This window comes from Macaca thibetana, chromosome 1, assembly GCF_024542745.1.
Source record: "Macaca thibetana thibetana isolate TM-01 chromosome 1, ASM2454274v1, whole genome shotgun sequence".
Lineage (NCBI taxonomy): Eukaryota > Metazoa > Chordata > Mammalia > Primates > Cercopithecidae > Macaca > Macaca thibetana.
In genome coordinates, this window is record NC_065578.1 from 127,124,936 (window position 1) to 127,144,822 (window position 19,887).

The 19,887-nt window shown below is 41.9% G+C and overlaps 1 protein-coding gene and 1 long non-coding RNA gene across 3 annotated transcripts in view; one reads left to right on the forward strand and one right to left on the reverse strand.

Moving 5' to 3' along the window:
• ADAR (adenosine deaminase RNA specific) overlaps window positions 1-16,015 on the reverse strand; it is a 46,735-nt gene extending 30,720 nt beyond the window's left edge. For both annotated transcript variants that reach the window (XM_050752435.1, XM_050752426.1), the window contains exon 1: window positions 15,857-16,015. In XM_050752435.1, coding sequence (XP_050608392.1) covers window positions 15,857-16,000 — 144 coding nt within the window. In that variant the 5' untranslated portion in view covers window positions 16,001-16,015. The remainder of the gene's footprint in view (window positions 1-15,856) is intronic.
• LOC126935381 (uncharacterized) lies at window positions 15,947-19,620 on the forward strand. The gene is made up of 2 exons (XR_007719235.1): window positions 15,947-16,070; window positions 19,540-19,620. It is a non-coding gene; the product is annotated as an uncharacterized LOC126935381 (long non-coding RNA).
• Window positions 19,621-19,887: the final 267 nt, after the last annotated feature.

A 19,887-nucleotide genomic window follows, 5' to 3' on the forward strand; every position in this document is an offset into this window, starting at 1 on the left:
ATTGTTAATTTATCATTCATCCGTGCCTACCCTTTCAGCGGTTTCCCTGTGCGTAAAGGCACCACCAACACTCAAAGGCACCGCCAACACATGGGGGTGGTCAGTCTTCTCCCAAGGGAGGAGCTCTTCCTATAAAGAATGGCTCACCTCCCCAGGGGCCTGTGAAATGACCCCAGATGTGTCTATACCACCTAGGGTTACTTATAAAAACCACCTAAATGATTAAGAGTTACTGTCTAAAAATGAAGCACTCAGAAACTCAGTATTCTCAGAAGTCTGGCTTCCACATAGCTGTGCCAAGCTCTAGCTCCATAACTGCATTCAGGGGGTGAGACTTCCCCACTTACAGGAAAGGACATGCTATTATCAGGGTTCCTGAGTTGGTTTTGTTTTCCAATCCCTGCCATTTTTGCTTTTTAACTATAAGTAACTGTTAGTCTGGCTTAGTAATTGTTAATTTGGTTTGTTGTGGATCTTCTGTTTAACCTTACTGCGTGCAGGGATACATATTTACAACAGTCTTTTTTAGTCTATAATTTCCTATAACCAGACTTTACTACACATATGGGCTATATCCAATTGGAACGTCTATCTCCCTGTCTACTGTAAAGCAGATGTCTGCAAACTCCTTCAGTATTTGCTCATACAGTGATACTGGGACAGAAATGTACTGCATGTGAATGTATCCTAAACAATCTGCAACATATTATCAAAGAAAGTAATAAATTACTCAGTTATTTTTAAGTACCAGGGCATCATTTTAGAATAACTCTTAGGAAATGCATAGCAAGCAATTCAGAGTTGCTAGGCACAAATTTATTGCCCTCCTTTTTTGTTACTGTTGTTTCTCCTCAATTCTTTATCATTGAGTTCTTTAATCCACTAAAACAGCTCCTAACAATCAACGTTAATTTTCTTTTTTTTGAGACAGAATCTTGCTCTGTTGCCCAGGTTGGAGTGCAGTGACGTGATCTCAGCTCACCGCAACCTCTACCTCCCAGCTTTAACTGATTCTCCTGCCTCAGCCTCCCAAGTAGCTGGGACTACAGGCATGCGCCATCATGCCTGGCTAGTTTTTGTGTTTTTAGTAGAGGTGGGGTCTTGCCATGTTGGCCAGGCTGGTTGCAAACTCCTGACCTCAGGTGATCCGTCTGCCTTGGCCTCTCAAAATGCTGGGATTACAGGCGTGAACCACTGCTCCCAGCTACAACTGGCTTTTGAAGTTACAAGAAAGCAAGAAATGTGGCCGGGTGCAGTGGCTCATGCCTGTAATCCCAGTGCTTTGGGAGGCTGAGGCGGGCAGATCAACTGAGGTCAGGAGTTCGAGACCAGCCTGACCAACATGCAGAAACTCCGTCTCTACTAAAAGTACAAAATTAGCCGGGCGTGGTGGCACATGCCTGTAATCCCAACTACTAGGGAGGCTGAGGCAGGAGAATCACTTGAACCTGGGAGGCGGAAGTTGCAGTGAGCCAAGATCGCGCCATTGCACTCCAGCCTGGGCAACAAGAGCAAAACTCCATCTCAAAAAAAAAAGAAAAGAAAAGAAAGAAATACCTCAGGTACCTCCAGAAGAAAAAGAGGTATCTAAGAGCTATTAAGTGCCTTTATCCAATCCAGTAAGTTATCTAGTAAAAAGAAAAAAAAGTGGTATTTATCAACTATCTATATGTGCCAGGCTTAAGTATTATATAATAAAGATATAACATTTGTAATAATATTACATATGTAAAATAATACTAATAATAATGACTAACAGGCCTGTGTACAATCTTTTGCAAGTATGTATAACCAATAAATGTACATTCAGTCTGATAATTAGCCCACAGGGTGACCCTATACAACTTGTGGTTTTATACATTATATCCTGATACCCTTAAGCCGCCTCTCCAATGCTAGATTGGTCTTGGATGCAGCACCTGACTGACTTCTGGCCGGGCTCTGGCCAACACAGATGTTCAGCTACTGGCCTACATTTGGGTTCTACTGAGTGGGGACCGAAAGTGGGAGATCTCCCATCTTCTTCTTCCCTAGGATTCAGATCCAGCCTGTGGGGGCTGCTCTCAGTCCCAGCCTCATGCAAGAGCAATGCCCCCATCTCCATGGCTTGTAGAAAACAGGAGGGGACAATCACAGTCCTGTCCTGGGCAGGCTCAAGGCAGCCACTGCCCTGAGTTCTGCAGTGTTTCTCAGGGAAATAGGCTGATTTCACCAACAGCCAATTTGCGGAAAGTCAATTTGCCAAATGGTCAATTCCTTGAATAACCAATTTACGAAACAACCAATATGTTGCATTTACTTTTTTCTTAAATCTCCCCAGTCTTAATTGACCAGTTTTTATTCTGTCTTCTTTTTTTTTTTTTTTTTTTGAGACGGAGTCTCGCTCTGTCGCCCAGGCTGGAGTGCAGTGGCGCAATCTCGGCTCACTGCAAGCTCCGCCTCCCAGGTTCACGCCATTCTCCTGCCTCAGCCTCCCGAGTAGCTGGTACTACAGGCGCCCGCCACTGCGCCCGGCTAATTTTTTCTATTTTTAGTAGAGACGGGGTTTCACCATGGTCTCGATCTCCTGACCTTGTGATCCGCCCGCCTCGGCCTCCCAAAGTGCTGGGATTACAGGCGTGAGCCACCACGCCCGGCCTATTCTGTCTTCTTAATAGAATTTAGAGGAAATGTGCTCTGCTCTCTCCCTGCTGCTGCAGAGCAGAAGATTGAGGAGAAAACTGAGGAGGCAAAGGGGTAGGATGGAGAGGCTTTTGTAGAACTTTCAGTGAACTGGTTTTCTTGGAATTTGACAGAGAGCCATTTCCAAGTGATCACTTGTCTTTAAAAGCGTTTCTTTTAGTGTTGGCAAGTTCAAAAAAATTTCCGTCTACACACACAGAGGAGAGGGCCATGTGAAGACAGAGTAGAGAATGATTTGAAGATGCTGGCCTTGAAGACTAGAGCGACGCGGCCGCAAGACAATCGATGCCAGCACCCACCAGAGGCTGGGAGAGGAAAGGAATGGATTCTCCCCTACAGCCTCTGGAGGGAGCACAGCCCTGCCAACATGGCCCAGTGATAGTGATTTCAGATTTTTGGGCTCTAGCACTGTCAGAGAATAAATTTCTGTTGTTTTAGAACACCTAGTTTGTGGTTATTTTTTACAGCAGACAGCCATGGGAAACTACTACAGCATCTTTGCTGGGCAGTACAAACCAGGGAGCTCCAAGTCCAGGGCTGCCAGAGGCTTTGCTAGGCCAGACAGGAATTTCTGCATTTGGGTACATCAAAGGGAAAAGGCCAAAACAGATTAGATGTCATAGATGTACTTATACACAGCCATGATGTCCTTTTTTTTTTTTAAACAGACAAGGTCTCTGTCACCCAGGCCAGAGTGCAGTGGTGCAGTCATGTCTCACTGCAATCTCAAACTCCTGGGCTCAAACAATCCTCCTGCCTCAGCTTCCTGAGTGGCTGGGACTACAGGCACATACCACCATGCCCGGCTAATTAAAAACATTTTTTTTCGTAGAAATAGGGCCGCACTATGTTGCCCAGGCTGGTCTCGAACTCCTGGGCTCAAGCGATTTGCCTGCCTTGGCCTCCCAGAGTGCTGGAATTACAGGCGTGAGCCACCATGCCTGGCCACATTTTTTAGTTAAACCAAACAGTACAGCCTTCTCGTTATTGTCCAACAGAATTAGTGCTTTTAGTTTTGTCTGATTTCATTTTTTTTTTCTAGGAAGATACCATTAATTTACATTTTTTTAAATGATGAAAATAAATCATCTGTGAAAGAAATAAATTTCCAAGGCAATAAAATAAAATGCAGACAAACTTTTAGTAAGATTGTGTTTTGTGATTACAACCTCCTAACCGGTTTCCCCGCATGTACTTTGGCCTCTTTTCTATCCAGTCTTCTCGACACAGCTTGTGTGATCTCTGAAAACCAAAATCTGATCATGTTATGCATGGAATTCAAGAAAATTCTAAACTAGCAATTAAGTGGGGAGGGGGAACACAGGGAGATGGGTTCCAAGAGGGGACAAGGGAGGCTTCAGCAATACAGATAAGGTTCTCGTTCGGGGGAAGGTGTTAGGTTCACGCACATTCATTTCATTATTGTATTTCAGTGATACATATATGCTGCAGGAATCTTTTATGCAAATCAAATATTTACATTATTAACAAAAACATACTTTGATGGCTTCCCAATGCTCTTAAGATAAAGGCAAACATCTTTACACAATGGCTCCAAGGCCTTACATGGCCTAGCCCTGCCACCTTTCTCCCTTCTGTTGGACCATGCCCCATCTCTCTGTCCCCCAGCCTCCCTGAGCCTTCTTTCCCTCCCTCTAGATTGCCATGCTCCCTCCTGCCACATACTTGCCCCTCTCTCTGGATTATTTCCCATCCTTTTCACTATACTGTGATTTACCCTTCAGATCTCTGCGTAGTCCACACTTCTGGAGGAAGAGCTTGAGCTCTAACCCCTACCCCCTCCCACTGCATGCTTTCAAGCTCCCCTTCTCATATTTACATTTGTAATTTTACATTTTTTCATGTGGTTTTTTGGGTAAATGTCCGTCTCTCTTACTACAAGTTCCAAGAAGCTAGGGTTATACTAGTGTTTTGCTTTCAGCGTACTCAAAAATATTTACTGAAAAACTCAACATGCGCATTTCCCTCAAGAGACAGTCCATAGCTTTCAGACTCCCAGATAGATCTGTGTACCCAAATCGAAGGTTAAGAAGCACTGCTCTAAAGACTTTGTTCTTTCCACTGTTGTACTTCAACTCTGGCTTATGTCTTCCTGACCTGGCCCACTGCCCTCTCCAGCACTTGTCTGGAGTTCTAGTGGATAATGGGTATCTCAGAGGAGGGCTAAAGTTCCCAATATGGAGTACAGTGAAAAGTTAAAAACTACAAAGTGATGAATCCCAACATGGCTGCCTAGCCAGTGGACTGGACTTCTACCAAAACAATGACTGGGGCACTATTATCCTGACTCATAGACACAGTGAGAGAGAACTTATCAAAAGCCCCTGCAAGCATCCTGTCCTGCTTGTTGCTTAGACAGTGCCTAGTCCAGATAACACTGGCCAATAAGTAGCATTTGGAGACTTTGATTCCCTAATATGGGACAGAGACTGTGAGTTTTAAAAACCTACCTCATCCCTCATTGCCACCCCCAAAACTTACATCTCAGAGCCTAACTTTTGCACTGAACTGGTTCTCTGCTGGGCAGTAAAACTTCTGCTTAGCATATCAATCTTTGATGCCAGAGTCTAGATTCTTACCTTAACAAAGTCCAAAGAAGGCAGGCATTGTGGGCAGAGGTGGGATTCTGCATGAAAGTGATTGACGCTAATGATCACCTTTCCCTCCTAAGCTGATTAAACCAACATGAAACCTCTTCCAAACAGGAAGATGTGAGAGGATACTTAATATAATAAAGACCATCTATCATAAATCAACAGCCAATATCATACGTAGAATGGAACAGTTAGACACTACCACTCAAATGAGAAACAAAAAGGCGGGCTACCATTACCATTGCTATTTTCCTTAATTCTAAGATGCACTGCTTTTTACATCCTAACATTTCTGATATTGGAATATGAATTATAGTATAAGTACACATTTAATACAGTGTCCCCCAAATCTGTTATTAAATCAATAGCATGTCCTTATGCTCAATGGTCTTAAAAGAAATATGGTATTTAACACATGTTTACTATATATATTTAATATATTTTACATATATGGAAATTCTTACATATTCTACATTACAAAACAAAAATAAGAGATAAACTATTAAAAAGAAAAACAGATTATTTGCAGATGATATCATCATAACCCTAGTTGATCCAAGAGGATCAAATGAAAAACTCTTAGAACCAATACCAAAGAATATGGTTGAATATAAAAGAAATATATAAAACACAATAGCTTCTTTATATGCAGGGAAAATTACCATATTCTCAGTAGCAAATAAAACATTAAAAAAAAGAAGTATCTAGGAATAACCCTAAGTGAAGCACTTACATGTGGAAAAGTACAAACTCTGCTGAGGAATATGTCTTAAATAGAAGGACATACCAGTCTCAAATGTGATGGCAGAATACTTTATGAATGCTAATTAATACCAAATTAAATAACGATTTACTGCAAATACTATGAGGTTGGGGCAGGAAGGAATGGATACCTGACAAAATGATTACTCTAAAGTTCAGATGCAATTGATAGGTCACTGGATGGGAATAAATAAATAAAGTTCAAGTACAAGAACAAAGAAAACAGTTTTTTTAAAAAAAGAAGACAGTTATGCTAATTAAACCAAAGCAGCACTGGTATAAAGCAAGGGTAGAGCTTCAGACTAACAGAAAAGAACCACCTCCCTCCAAACAGAGCCTAGTGTGTGCAGAAATCCAATGCAAGAGGAGGAACCAAAAACAGCAGTGAGAAGAAGGGTTATTCAACAGATGGAGCTGGGCTAACTGGATGGCTATTTGAAAAAAAAAAAAAAAAAAGTCTAGGGTCTAGCCTTATATTAATAAGCCAAAACAAATTGCAAATGTATTGAAAGACTAAGTGTAAAAAAATTAAATAAAAACACCAAGAAACAGGCTGGGCACGGTGGCTTATGCCTATAATCTCAGCACTTTGGGAGGCCAAGGCAGGTGGATCACCTGAGGTCTGGAGTTTGAGGCCAGCCTGGCCAACACGGTGAAACCCCGTCTCTACTAAAAATACAAACATTAGCCGGGCATGGTGGTGGGTACCTGTAATCCCAGCTACTAGGGGGGCAGAGGCAGGAGGATCGCTTGAACCCGGGAGGCAGAAGTTGCAGTGAGTCGAGTTTGTGCCACTGCACTCCAGCCTGGGCGACAGAGTGAAATTCCATCTAAAAAAAAAAAATGAGGCAGATAGTGCTAGTGGCCTATGCTAGAACCATGCCTCCCTTTCTGAGAGTGCCGTGATTCTGTCCACTTTCCTAAGAAGGCCAAGTTCCCTCCCCAGCCCCAGAGGAAGGATGTTAATTAATCTAATCTAATCCAGTATTGAGGATTCCACTTCTTTTGTCAGTGATACATGTGAAACATTTGTGACCAGCAAACCACAAAAACAATCTGTCTGGGGCTGTCTGAGAGAAAGGGCTCCTCGCTGGGAATAAGTGATGTCCAGAGGACGGCAAGGCAGCGGGCTGGAACACTGCTGGGTTGCTGAATCAACCATCATGGGAACTGCTCTATCTGTACGAACCAACACAACACTGCCTGAAAGACCAAAATACTCCTGATGATGTCTGAGAGGTGGGCTAACCTGTGATTTTATTGACTTTTTAATAGCTTTCTATAATTTTCAAGTTCTTTTTAATAATAAGGCATGTATCACCCTCAAAATAAGAAGAGGAAGGTTAGTAAGAACAACAACAACAACAACAACAACAAAAACCAACTACTTACTGCATGAATCTTGCCTTTATGAAGCTCACAGTCTAGTAATGGGAACAGTCATGTAAATAACTGACTAGAATATGTGATAAAACCATAATGGGATGCCACTTCACGGCTACAGAATGGCTAAAATAAAAAAGACTCACAATACCTAATGTTGGTGAGGATATGGAGCAAACTAGCATTTTTGTATACCGTGGGAACATAAAATGGTACAACCATTTGAGAAAACTGTAAGGCAGTTTCTTCTAAGGCTAAACCCAGCATTTATACTCCTGGGTACTTACCCAAGAAAAACGGCCACAAAAAGATTTGTACAAGAATGTTCATAGAACCAGGAGCTGGAGGATGGGGGAAAAGAGGAGCTGTTAATGCATATAGTTTTAGATCTGCAAGATGAGAAAGTTCTGGAGATTTGTTGCACAACAATGTGACTATACCTACAATGTGACTATACCTAACACTGCTGAACTGTACACTTAAAAATGGTTTAAGGACTGGGTGCAGTGGCTCATGTCTGTAATCCCAGCACTTTGGGAGGTCGAGGCGGGTGGATCACGAGGTCAGGAGTTCAAGACCAGCCTAGTCAAGGTAGTGAAACCCCATCTCTACTAAAAATACAAACATTAGCCAGGCATGGTGGTGGGTGCCTGTAATCCCAGCTACTTGGGAGGCTAAGGCAGATAATTGAATCTGGGAGGTAGAGGTTGCAGTGAGCCAAGATCGTGCCACTGCGCTCCAGCCTGGGTAACAGAGCGAGACTCCGTCTTAAAAAAAAAAAAAAAAATATGGTTTAAGATGGTAAATTTTATGTTGTGTATTTTACCACAATAAAAGACAGGAAAAAAACTGTTCATAGAGGCCAGGCGCAGTGGCTTACGCCTGTAATCCCAGCACTTTGGGAGGCCGAGGCGGGCAGATCATGAGGTCAGGAGATCGAGACCATCCTGGCTATCACGGTGAAACCCCATCTCTACTAAAAATATAAAAAGTTAGCCGGGTGTGGTGGTGGGCGCTGGTAGTCCCAGCTACTGCAGAGGCTGAGGCAGGAGAATGGTGTGAACCTGGGAGGCGCAGCTTGCAGTGAACCGAGACTGCACCACTGCACTCCAGCCTGGGCGACAGAGTAAGACTCCTCCTCAAAAAAAAAAAAAAAAAAAAAAAAAACGAAAAAAACTGTTCATAGAGCTTTATTCTTAATAGCCCCAAATCAGAACAACCCAAATGTCAATCAACTAAATGAATAAATAACTTGATGCATATTCACACAATGGATACTGACACATGCAACACGGTTGATCCTCACTGAAAGAAGCCACACACAAAAGCACATACTGACATGAAATTTAAGAACAAGCAAAACTAATCTAATCTATAGTGATAGATATCAGACATCAATAGTGTTGGCCTTTGCGGGTGCTTTCTGAGGTAATGAAAAATGTTTTACTTCTTGATTTGGATAGTTAAATGGTATATATTTTTGTTAAAATACATTGAAAGGTACACATAAAATCTGTGCACAGAGGTACACATAGATATACCCCCATGAAAAAAGTCTTACGGAAATAGTGAGGAAGGGGAACTGGAAGAGGCTGAATTCCTCATCTTGGCTACATGCTGAAAAGCTGTTGCCAGGCACAAGTGCCTCTTTAAACCAGACAGCCATACATAAATATATTTTCATGCAGCAATTTATGGAAACACTAAGAATACTAAAATTATGATTATCTATATATGTGAATCTTAGTTTTGTCAAGCAAGCTTTTTACTATTTTAATAAATTATTTAAAAAGAAAAAACATAAGTACAGTAATATAAACATCCTTAAAACAAAACAGACCTTTAATTAAAACTGATTTTATTTAAAATATTATACTATTTTCATCAAATATCTTGTTAAAATCTGAAATAAAACTGAATGCTAGCTTTTTAAAAGTCATATGTAAAAATGCAAGCCATAAAAAAAAAACTAGAACACGGAATAAGGAAAAAAACCGTTTTATGCTCACAAGCAAAAGAAATCAAAAAGGATAAAATTTGTCTACAAAAGAATGAAAATTAGATTTGTATTTTTAATGATAAAGCCAAAATTAGATGACAATAAACTAAAAAAAATTCACTGCAAACAAAATTGTTTGCTTTTTATGAGGACAAACTCATGTTTTTTAGAATATTTGTATATTTAAGAAATCACTTAAACGCAGTAAGTGAATAGACAAAACATTAACCAAAAATTTAAAAAGTAAAAATAAAAATGGCTAAGTATGGGTAAAAAGGGCTCAAACTTAATTATAATAAAAATGCAAATTAAAATGAGATGCTATTTCAAATTTAGCTAAGATTTTCCCTTTTTAGTAAAATACTCAGTTCTGGAGAGGAGGGTAGGGTGAGGGAGAGGCACAGTAAGTACTCAGGCATTGCTGATGGCAGTGGAAACTGGTATTCACTTTTTAGGAAGCAAATCAGGACTAAGCCCTACAACAGAGTACTGTAGCTAGACTGAAACTGCTGCTTGGATGTTTGGAGTAAGAGCAGGGTTAAATAATAACCCTGTCATTTCAAGTCTCTATTTGTATGAAAAGTACTTTGTTGTTGTTGTTGAAAGAAAGAAAGAGGTATTTTTTCCCTTTCTTCATGTGTTGAGGGGTGGGTGTGGCATGGCTAGGGTTCCCGCAGATAAGGCATAACATGTAACCAGGAAGATGGATGTGCTCTGCAGGGGCCTGAGGATGTGGGTTTAGGCCCTTCCTGGGGGAAGGCTGAAGACAGACACTTGAGCAGCCCATGTCCTGAAGAGCAGAGTGGGCTCTGAGCCACGGGTTCCCCACCTGGCTCTGCTACATATCCTGCGGCAGAGCATGGCTGCATTTGGGTAAAGACCAAACAAAGGCGATGAGATGCAGTATAATTACTAGCTATGGCTGTAAAAACTCGAGGAAAGGGCAGGGACAAGACCTATATCAGGCTGTTAGATAGCTCTAATGGAGGGCGAGATGGACTAGATGCAGAGTAGTCTTATTTCTGTTCTTGAGTGTTTTGGTATTTAAAAAGAAAAAAGTTTTAAAGTTGACAACCCTTGGTCCCCAAACTCCAGTCCAAGAGTGAGTTCCTATTTATAAGGGACTAAGAACAGCGCCTGTCACCTTGTAAGTTCTTAAATAAATGTTTTAAAAATAAATACTCCAAGGAAAGGGCCTGAAAATATGGAGAAAGCCTTAATATACAACCCATCAAAGTTCAGAAAGGTTTGAGAGGAGTGAAACATCACACAGGGTAGAATTTCCAGCTGGAGACTCCCTGGGCCTGCCCTCTGCAGGTTCAAACACATATGGGTAGAGGTGTGCTGCCTTCCTGGGATGCCACGGTACTCAAGTTTCAGATCTTTACAGTGAGAAGTGTATCTATCATGCAGATTGGAATGTTCATCAACATAATGCCAGCGTTTTTTTCCTGTGGGAAGATTTCCATTCATTCATTTAATAAACATTTACTGAACATATACTATATGCCAGTATGAGGCACTGTCCTAGGCCTCAAGGTAGTTTTGTTTTGCTCTGATAACAAAGAAAATTCCTTTCCACATTGTTCTCATGGAGCTAATGAGAGACAGTCAATGAGGAGAGATAGGCAATAAAGAAATAAATATACAATGTCAGTTATGAGTGCTATGAAGACAAATAATGCTAGCTAAGGGTAGGAGATAAGGAATACAAAGCAAAGGGCACTCTGTCCTCAACGGGCTCTCAGTCTAGTGGAGAAATGACCAATAAACAGACAATTATCAAACAGAAATAAAATCTAAAAGGGGGTTGTGCTCAGCTGTTTATGGGAGCAGAGAGAAGGGATGCCTCGATCATTAAGGAAGGTGTCAATGAAGGCTTCTGGGAGAAGCATGACCTGAATCTATAAGGATCAGCTAGATGAAGCAATGGGGAAGGGCAACCCAAACAGCAGATGCAAAGGTACAGAAAGGATTGAGAGCACATAATGGATACCACAGTGGGAGTCTAAGTTTGATGGACAAACACAACCCACTGGATTCATTCCAGTTGGAAGGTTCTAGAAGGACTCCAAAGAAGTGAGAACACGTGTGCATACACACACCCCTGCAGTAGTCATGTGCTGTTTCTGCCTGCCTAGGACCTCTGAACTTCCCATCCCATAAGGTTATGGAGGGGCAGTTTACTTTCTCATCCCAGGAGTGAGTCTATGATGCAGACCTCTCCAATTGTGGTCTCCCTATTTGTCAGCAATGGTTAGGTTACAATGCTAAAAGACAGCCATCAGGTCATAGGCTTGGGACTGCTGACTGGGAGCTTTTTCAGTATGCATAGAGAAAGCAGCAAGAAGGCCGGGCGCGGTGGCTCATGCCTGTAATCCCAGCACTTTGGGAGGCTGAGGTGGGCAGATCACCTGAGGTCAGAAGTTCAAGACCAGCCTGGCCAACATAGTGAAACCCTGTTTCTACTAAAAATACAAAAATTAGCTGGGGGTAGTGATGGGTGCCTGTAATCCTAGCTACCCAGGAGGCTGAGGCAGGAGAATCACTTGAACCCGGGAGGTGGAGATTGCCGTGAGCCGAGATCGTGCCACTGCACTCCAGCCTGGGCGACAGAGAAAGACAAGCAAGACTCCATCTAAAAAAAAAAAAAAGAAAGAAAAGAAAAGAAAAGAAAGCAGCAAAAGAGGATGAGGTCAATAAACAAAACGGAGTGGAAAAAGGAAGGACCAAGAAAGCCCTCATGACATCATTTTAGACCCAGGATCCAGCCATGCCTGAAGATTGCCTTTGGACTTTCTAGTTAAATAATCAAAGGGAGGAAAAAAACTGCTTTTGCTTAAGTTAATTTACATTGGGTTTGTGCCACTTGCAAGTAGATTAATATACAGTCCTTTTGGAGAAGAGCTTCATTCTGTGTGCATGTGGCAAGGGGTGGTACAGAAGGAAAGGGAGGCTGATGTCAGAGGGTCTCACCTATTAAGTCTGATAAATATGGTGAAATAGGTAGCTTCAAGGTAACCAGAGGGTATAGAAGCAGCAACTAGACCTCCTTGGATGGAGAAACTGAGAAGTGTGTGTGTAAGTCGCAGTCTATATGGATGGCTTATATAAATTTTGTATGTTCCTAATAGTTCACTGTGCAACCATAAGTCATCTTTAAATATCTTTAAGACACAGAATAGCTCATCAAAAATACCAGGAATATCATCTGTTTGAAACTAGTGTACTATTCCTACAATGAATGCACATCAATCACAGGTCTTTCCCAAATATTTAATTTTGAGACAAATATAATATTTTAAACTCTTTATCCCTGATATGAAACAACCATCCAGTGCTCTCCAGAAAACTCAAGCAGTTGTACCCATTAAGGTCCAAGTCTAACAGATGTTATAGCAAAACAAATTGCTCTATCTCAAGAGATTACTACAGAAGCCCAAAAGCTCAGATTCTGTTGTTCACATGTCTGAGAACTCTAATCAGTTGGTCACAGATAATACTACCAATCTTGGTCTGAAACACAGCTTCAAATCTTTAAATCCAAGAATCAGAAAAATGCTCATATTACAGTGTTATAGTATAAAATTAGCTGGCTTAAGGAGCCTTTGTGTCATAAGCACTGGGCCTCCTTCTGGCAGAAATAACAATGCCTCAGGATTTCTTTTTTCCACAAGCATTTTCCGAATACCTACTTTGTACCCATGATCCCAGCACTGTGTGCCCATGAGCCTTTCCTTTTTCTCTGGGTGAAAAGGCCAAACCTTGGTTCATATCTGGACAACACTGAGTAAAAAATGTAAAATAAAAAGTAATGTATCATTGGACAATTTGAGATGTTACTCTTGCAGCCTAGCTGGCCCACTAAACTCTGGGCCTCCTTTCCCCCACCACACTAGGTTTACATTGCTGGGATACTAGTCACTGAGAAAGAGCAAGACTCAAACCACATAGCTGGCTTCCAGTTCCAGCTCTGTCGTTAACTAGTGTCAGGACCTTAGCCAAGATTCACTTCTCCATCTGTAAAATGGGGATAATATTTAGTGCACTAGGTTGCTGGAGGGATGAAATAAGTTAGTATATGTAAAGTGCTTGACACAGTGTCAGGTACACAGCAAGTGCTATATAAAGAGAAGCGAAAGGCCAGTTGCGGTGGCTCATGCCTGTAATCCCAGCACTCTGGGAGGCCGAGGTGGGCAGATCACTTGAGGTCAGGAGTTCGAGACCAGCCCAGCCAACATGGTGAAACACCGTCTCTACTAAAAATACAAAAATTAGCCGGGCATGGGCCAGGCACATTGGCTCATACCTGTAATCCCAGCACTTTCAGAGGCCGAGACAGGTGGATCACCTGAGGTCAGGAGTTCGAGACCAGCCTGGCCAACATGGTGAAACCCTGTCTTACTAAAAATGCAAAAATTAGCCAGGCGTGGTGGCATGCTCCTGTAATCCCAGCTACTCGGGAGGCTGAGGAGGGAGAATCACTTGAACCCGGGAGGTAGAGTTTGCAGTGAGCTGAGATCGCGCCACTGCACTCCAGCCTGCAGGATGGAGTGAGACTCCTTCTCAAAAAAAGAAAAAAAAATTAGCCAGGCATGGTGGTGCACATCTGTGATGCCAGCTACTTGGGATAAAATGAGAAATAATATAAAATAAAATAAAATGAGAAGCTATAATTAATACAGTGAGTTTTGTTTTTATTTTGTGACAGAGTTTCGCTCTCATTACCCAGGCTGGAGTGCAATAGCGGGATCTCAGCTCACTGCAACCTCTACCTCCGGGGTTCGAGCGATTCTCCTGCCTCAGTCTCCCGAGTACTGGGATCACAGATGTGCACCACCATAATGGGCTAATTTTTGTATTTTTAGTAGAGACGGGGTTTCACCATGTTGGCTAGGCTGGTCTTGAACTCCTGACCTCACGTGATTCACCTACCTCAGCCTCCCAAAGTGCTGGGATTACAGGCATGAGCCACTGCTCCCAGCCTAAAGTGAGATTTTCACCTCTTTGCAGTTCTAGAACTTAATGCAGAGAGATTTTACAGCAGAGAGATTACAGATTTTGAGATTCCCCCCCACCACCACCCCCAAGTCTACGTATCATATCTGGCAGTATAGCAAACATCTAAAATAGCAAAAAGTTATCCTGCTTCTCAAGCAGCTGTACCAATAGGAAACCTTCAGCAAGGGAGGAAGTCCAAGCGCCTGGGTACTGGGCCCTTACTAATAATAGCTAGACACTTCGAATTCTGACACCCAGGGCAAGGTAGATATAATTATCCTCATTTTGTAGATAAGCCCAAGTAGGAATGGAGAGGTTAAATAACTCATTCAATGTCAAACAGCTGCTAAGTGGCAGACCTGACTCCAAAGTTCATGTCTGCTTTCCACTCTATTTCCCTGCTTCCCATATAGCAAGCACTAACTGTTTGTAAATAACGAACAAGATATTTCAAGATCTTTAAAAAGATGGGAAACAAGGCTTCTCTGGTAGAAAAAGAAGTTGGCATCACAACTGCTGACAGTTTGACGCCCTTGCCTTCTCTGCTCCCAATGACCCGCTCTAGCAATCCTGCTTCCCTCGCTAGCAAGAAGACACTATGTAGGCCTCTGTTTGCAAGTCTCCTCCCGTAGCAGCCTAGACTCTGCTCCCTCCGTTAACTGCATGCTTGGGCTCCTCCACACAACATTCAAAATCCAATGACAGGTATCCCTTTTTGGAAGGCAAGTTTCCCAAACTCTGACACCAACACGAAACACCTGGGGCCGGATTACCCTCTAGTGGGGCCCCCAAATCAAGCTAAACAGAGAAGGAAGGGGAGGTGACGCAACTAGGCCTCCTGCGCCAAACAGGCTGAGTGCGGCGGCCGTGACCCCGCAGTGGGCTCTCCACAGTGGCCTCCTACGCCTTCCCTGTGGAAGGCACGCCAGGGCGGCGATGTTATCTCTGGGATAAAGGGCCGGTCCTAATGCAGTTTGTGGGAGAAGGCGCAGCAAAGCGCCTACCGGGGCGAGTCCCAGGAGCCTCGCTCTCCAGTCAGTCTCCGAGGCGGGGGAGTCAGCGAGAGGGAAACAAGGGCCTTTGGTACCCAGCTGTTGGGCTCCGGCTGGCACGAGCGCCGGAGCATCCGTGCGCAGCCTCTGCCGCCCACACCCGCGCACACACAGGCGAACACACGGGCGCACACACACGCACAAAAGTACACCGGCCCTGGGCGTCCGCCTCCTGGAAAGTTGCCGAGACCGGCCACTATGCCCCTACCAGCCGCGTCCCCACCCAGCCCTGAGGCCACTCTCAGTGCCCCGCCGGGGCGCCCCCGCGCTTCCTCTAACATCAACGCCAGAGACTGGAGAGGCCGCACGCGCCGGGCGTTCCAGCCCAGGAAGGTGTGGCCGAGAAGGACAGAGCCTCTTACCGGGTCTTGTACTTCCTCCGGACACGGCCGAACACCCGGAGGCTGCCAGTGCGGCCGATACCCTCCCCCCGCCCTCCCCCACCACGTAGCCCTCTCTACCTTCAGTCGGGAATCAATGGTGTGGTCGCAGATTGGTGACATCATTGGCGCGCCGGGCGTGGGAGGAAGAACCACGTGATTCTACCCTCTTTTGTTTGCGCTCTAGGAAATCAAGGTTTTTGTTGCTAAGTCTTCCTTGGTTTTTTACGTTGTGTTAATGCAGCTGTTTTGGGTAGGGTGGGGAGTAGGTACATGGGTTTAGGATGCTGCATTTTTGCCCATGGCCTTGATTGAACTCCTTCTTAGTCATTTATAACATGGTTGGGCCGGAAGGCCTGAGAAGATACGTAGGTACAATCCTCTTTTTAAAAATAGACCACAGAATTAGCCAATAATACGTTATAACCAGTAGACCTTGAATGGATCGTTTAAATTAAATTAAACTAATTCATTTTTAAAATAATATAATGAACACCTTCTTTAACTTGACATGCTAAGAACTAAAATATTATCAATTAACTTTCATCAACTTTTAAGTGGTCCCCATCTTCTGCCACTGCCTCTCCATCAGAAGTAACCCCCATCCTGAATTTGTGTTTACACAACTATTATTTTTCGCATTTATATATATTACTAAGCAATGTATTTTTACTTTTTTAGTTTTGTGTATGTTTCCAAACTTTCATCTAGAGTCCTGGGCCTGGTACATTTTTCTTTACAAACATGTTACTAAGATTCATCTTTGTTGACTGAAGTTACATTTTGTTCATTTTCACTGCTACATAAAAATCCATTATGTACCATAATTTATCCATTCTCCAGCTGCCAAATCTTTGTGCAATTTCCAGTATCTTGCTATTTCCAACAGTGTTGGAAATCAGCATTGCTTTCTGGTGCCTCGTGCAAAAATGTCTCTTGGGTGTGTTTACCTAGGAATAAAATTGATAGGATTTTGGAATGCCAGTATTCCACTTTATATGATAGTACCAAATTTTTATCCAAAGTGGTTGTACCAGTTTATACTCCTACCAGCATGTACATCTTCTCTAACACCTCAGATTTCTTGGTTTTTGCTAATGCATGGTCTCAAACTGGCCTTATTGAGGTTAAGCATCTCTTTTAGATGTGTGTTGTCCATCTGTAGTTTCTCTTCGGTGAAATGTCAGTGTAGGGCATTTGAGGGATTTTAGGACTGAGCAAGAAAAAAATATATGACCAAGAGGTGGCATTAGCACACTCAAGCTTTATTTGTGTGAGCTTTGACAGGTTTGCATTTAAGGGAAGTCCCTCGCAGCATGAGAAGATCCAGAGATTGGGGGTGGAGAGAAACCATCCAAAAAGGGAGGAGAGAAGGAAACTTCCAGAAGGGAGTGGCCTTACCATGTCCAGGTGATGTTGTTCAGCGGCCTGTGGGAAGTCTCTGTTTCAGAAAGCTCCCAAGGGCAGCAGTAAATTGGAGTCTTCATGAACCATGGATTTATCTTTTCTATGACTAACAGATGTTGGGCACAGTTTCATGAGGTGTACAAAGCAGGCAAGCAGCTCTAAATGCCTAAAAATCTGCTTCGTTGGGTTATATCTAAAATGCCTGGATGTATAAACATTTGAATTAGGTGCTGAAAGACTTTTGAGATAATAGATACCAGCTTTCTGTGAAGAAATAAACAACCCGGGGACCCAGATACAGAGGCCATCTTTGGCTCTTTATATAACAGTCAGTTTGAGTCTTTTACTGTTGTTTTAGTGGATTGTTTGTTACATTATTCATAAACTTGGGGCACTGATTCTTTGTCAGTTATATGTGTTGCAAATTTATCCTTCCATTGGTGTCTTTTCACTTTCTATTTTGATAGACGTTCTTAACTTTGAATTTATTAATATTTATCCTGTTTTTATTTTCCCCCTACCTAATATATGTTCACTTACTCTTACTCCTAAAAATCTATAAATCCTTATTCCCTCTGGAATTTACTTTTGTACATAGTGTGAGGTAGGGATCCCATTTTACTTTTTACATACAAATGACCTTTATTTTCCCCCAGCTTTGTTTATTGACTAGCCCCACCTTTCCCAACTTTGTTACATATCAACATTCCAGTTACTTATGGGTCTATTTCTGATCTATCTATTCTATTCCACTGGAATATTTGTCTATCTTGATGTCAATACCACAATATTTAATTACCATAGCTTTATAAAAAGTCTTGATATTTAGTAGTGCAAAATCTCCCTTTTATTCTTCATCCATCTTTTTTTTTGGCTATGCTTGGTCTTTAGTTTTACCATATTTTAAGGCAAGCATCTCAAGTTGCACACACAAACAAGTTGCACACACACACACGCAACACGCAGCAGTAACAATAACAAAAACCTGTTGGCATTGCATTGAATAATAAGTAATATATAAATTTTGAGAGAATTGACATTTTATGATTCTGAGTCTTCCATTCCATAAGCAAGGGATAACTTTCTTTTTATCAGGTCTTCATTAATGCTTTAATTTGGGTTCATTCTCTTTGTCCAGATCTTGCACATCTTTTGGGGAGTTTATTCCTAGATACTTTGTAGTTTTTGTTGCTATTATAAGTGATGTCCTTTAAAAATATGCTTTCTAATTTTTTGATGATGGTATAGAAATAAATTTGATTTTTGTACGTTGATATTGTATCCAGCCACAATGCTAAACTCTTGTTTGTAGTAATTTATTTATTGATTCTTTTGGATTTTGTATGTAAACAATCATTATCTGAAAATAATGCCAGTTTTCCCCTTTCCTACACCCAACCCTTATTGCTTTTTATCTATCTTAAAGTGTTACACTGGTTTGGCCAGATGCGGTGGCTCATGCCTGTAATCCCAGCACTTTGGGAGGCTAAGGCAGTCAGATCACGAGGTCAGGAGATTGAGACCATCCTGGCTAACATGGTGAAACCCCATCTCTACTAAAAATACAAAAAATTAGCTGGGCATGGTGGTGGGTGCCTGTAGTCCCAGCTACTTGGGAGGCTGAGGCAGGAGAATGGTGTGAACCCGGGAGATATAGCTTACAATGAGCTGAGATCACACCACTGCACTCCAGCCTGGATGACAGAGCCAGACCCTGTCTCAAAAAAAAAAAAAAAAAGTTACACTGGTTTGGGGGAGAAGGCAATGCATTGTTCTAGTTCAGTGTTGTTGGAAATGGTTATAGTAGGCATTCTTGATGCTCCCGATATTCAAAAAGGGAAATTAGAATTATTTTTGTGTATTTTATGATAAAACAGAATGATATTTTTGTAGGCATTTTGTAAATCTCCTTTATCAGGGTAAGGAAGGTACCTTTTATTCCTAGTTGAATAAAATTTAAAAATCTTGAATGAATTTTAATTTAATTTACTTCTACATCTATTGAAATCATCACACAATTTCTCCCTTTAATATGTTAATATGATAGATTATATTTATAGAGTTTATATTAAACTACTTATCCTTGCATTCCTAGGATAAATAACTGGACCACAAAGTCTCAATTTTATATGCTATTGTCGACTCTGTATTCTGTGTCTATGTTATATTCTATGTAGGATTTTTGTATTTGTGTTTATGAAAAACATGGACTTGTGATTTTCTTTTCTCATTCTGTCTTGATCTGTTTGGGTTTCAAGGCTCATAAAGTGATATAAGGAGTATTCCCTCTTTGTGTATCCTCTGGAAGAATTTTAATAAGATTGGAGTGATTCTCCTTTCAAGCATCAGTAGAATTCACCAATAAAACTGTCCGGAACTGGGTTTAGTGGCTCACACCTATAATCTCAACTACTTGACAGGCTCAAGCAGAAGGATCACTTGAAGCAAGGAATTCAAGACTAGCCTGAGCAACATAACAAGACTCCATCTCCAAAAAACAAAAACCAAGCAAAACAAAACAGAACAGAATAGCAAAACCATCTGGGCTAGGTATTTTCCTTGTGTGAAGATTGTAAAATACGACTTTGATTTATTTAATAGTTATG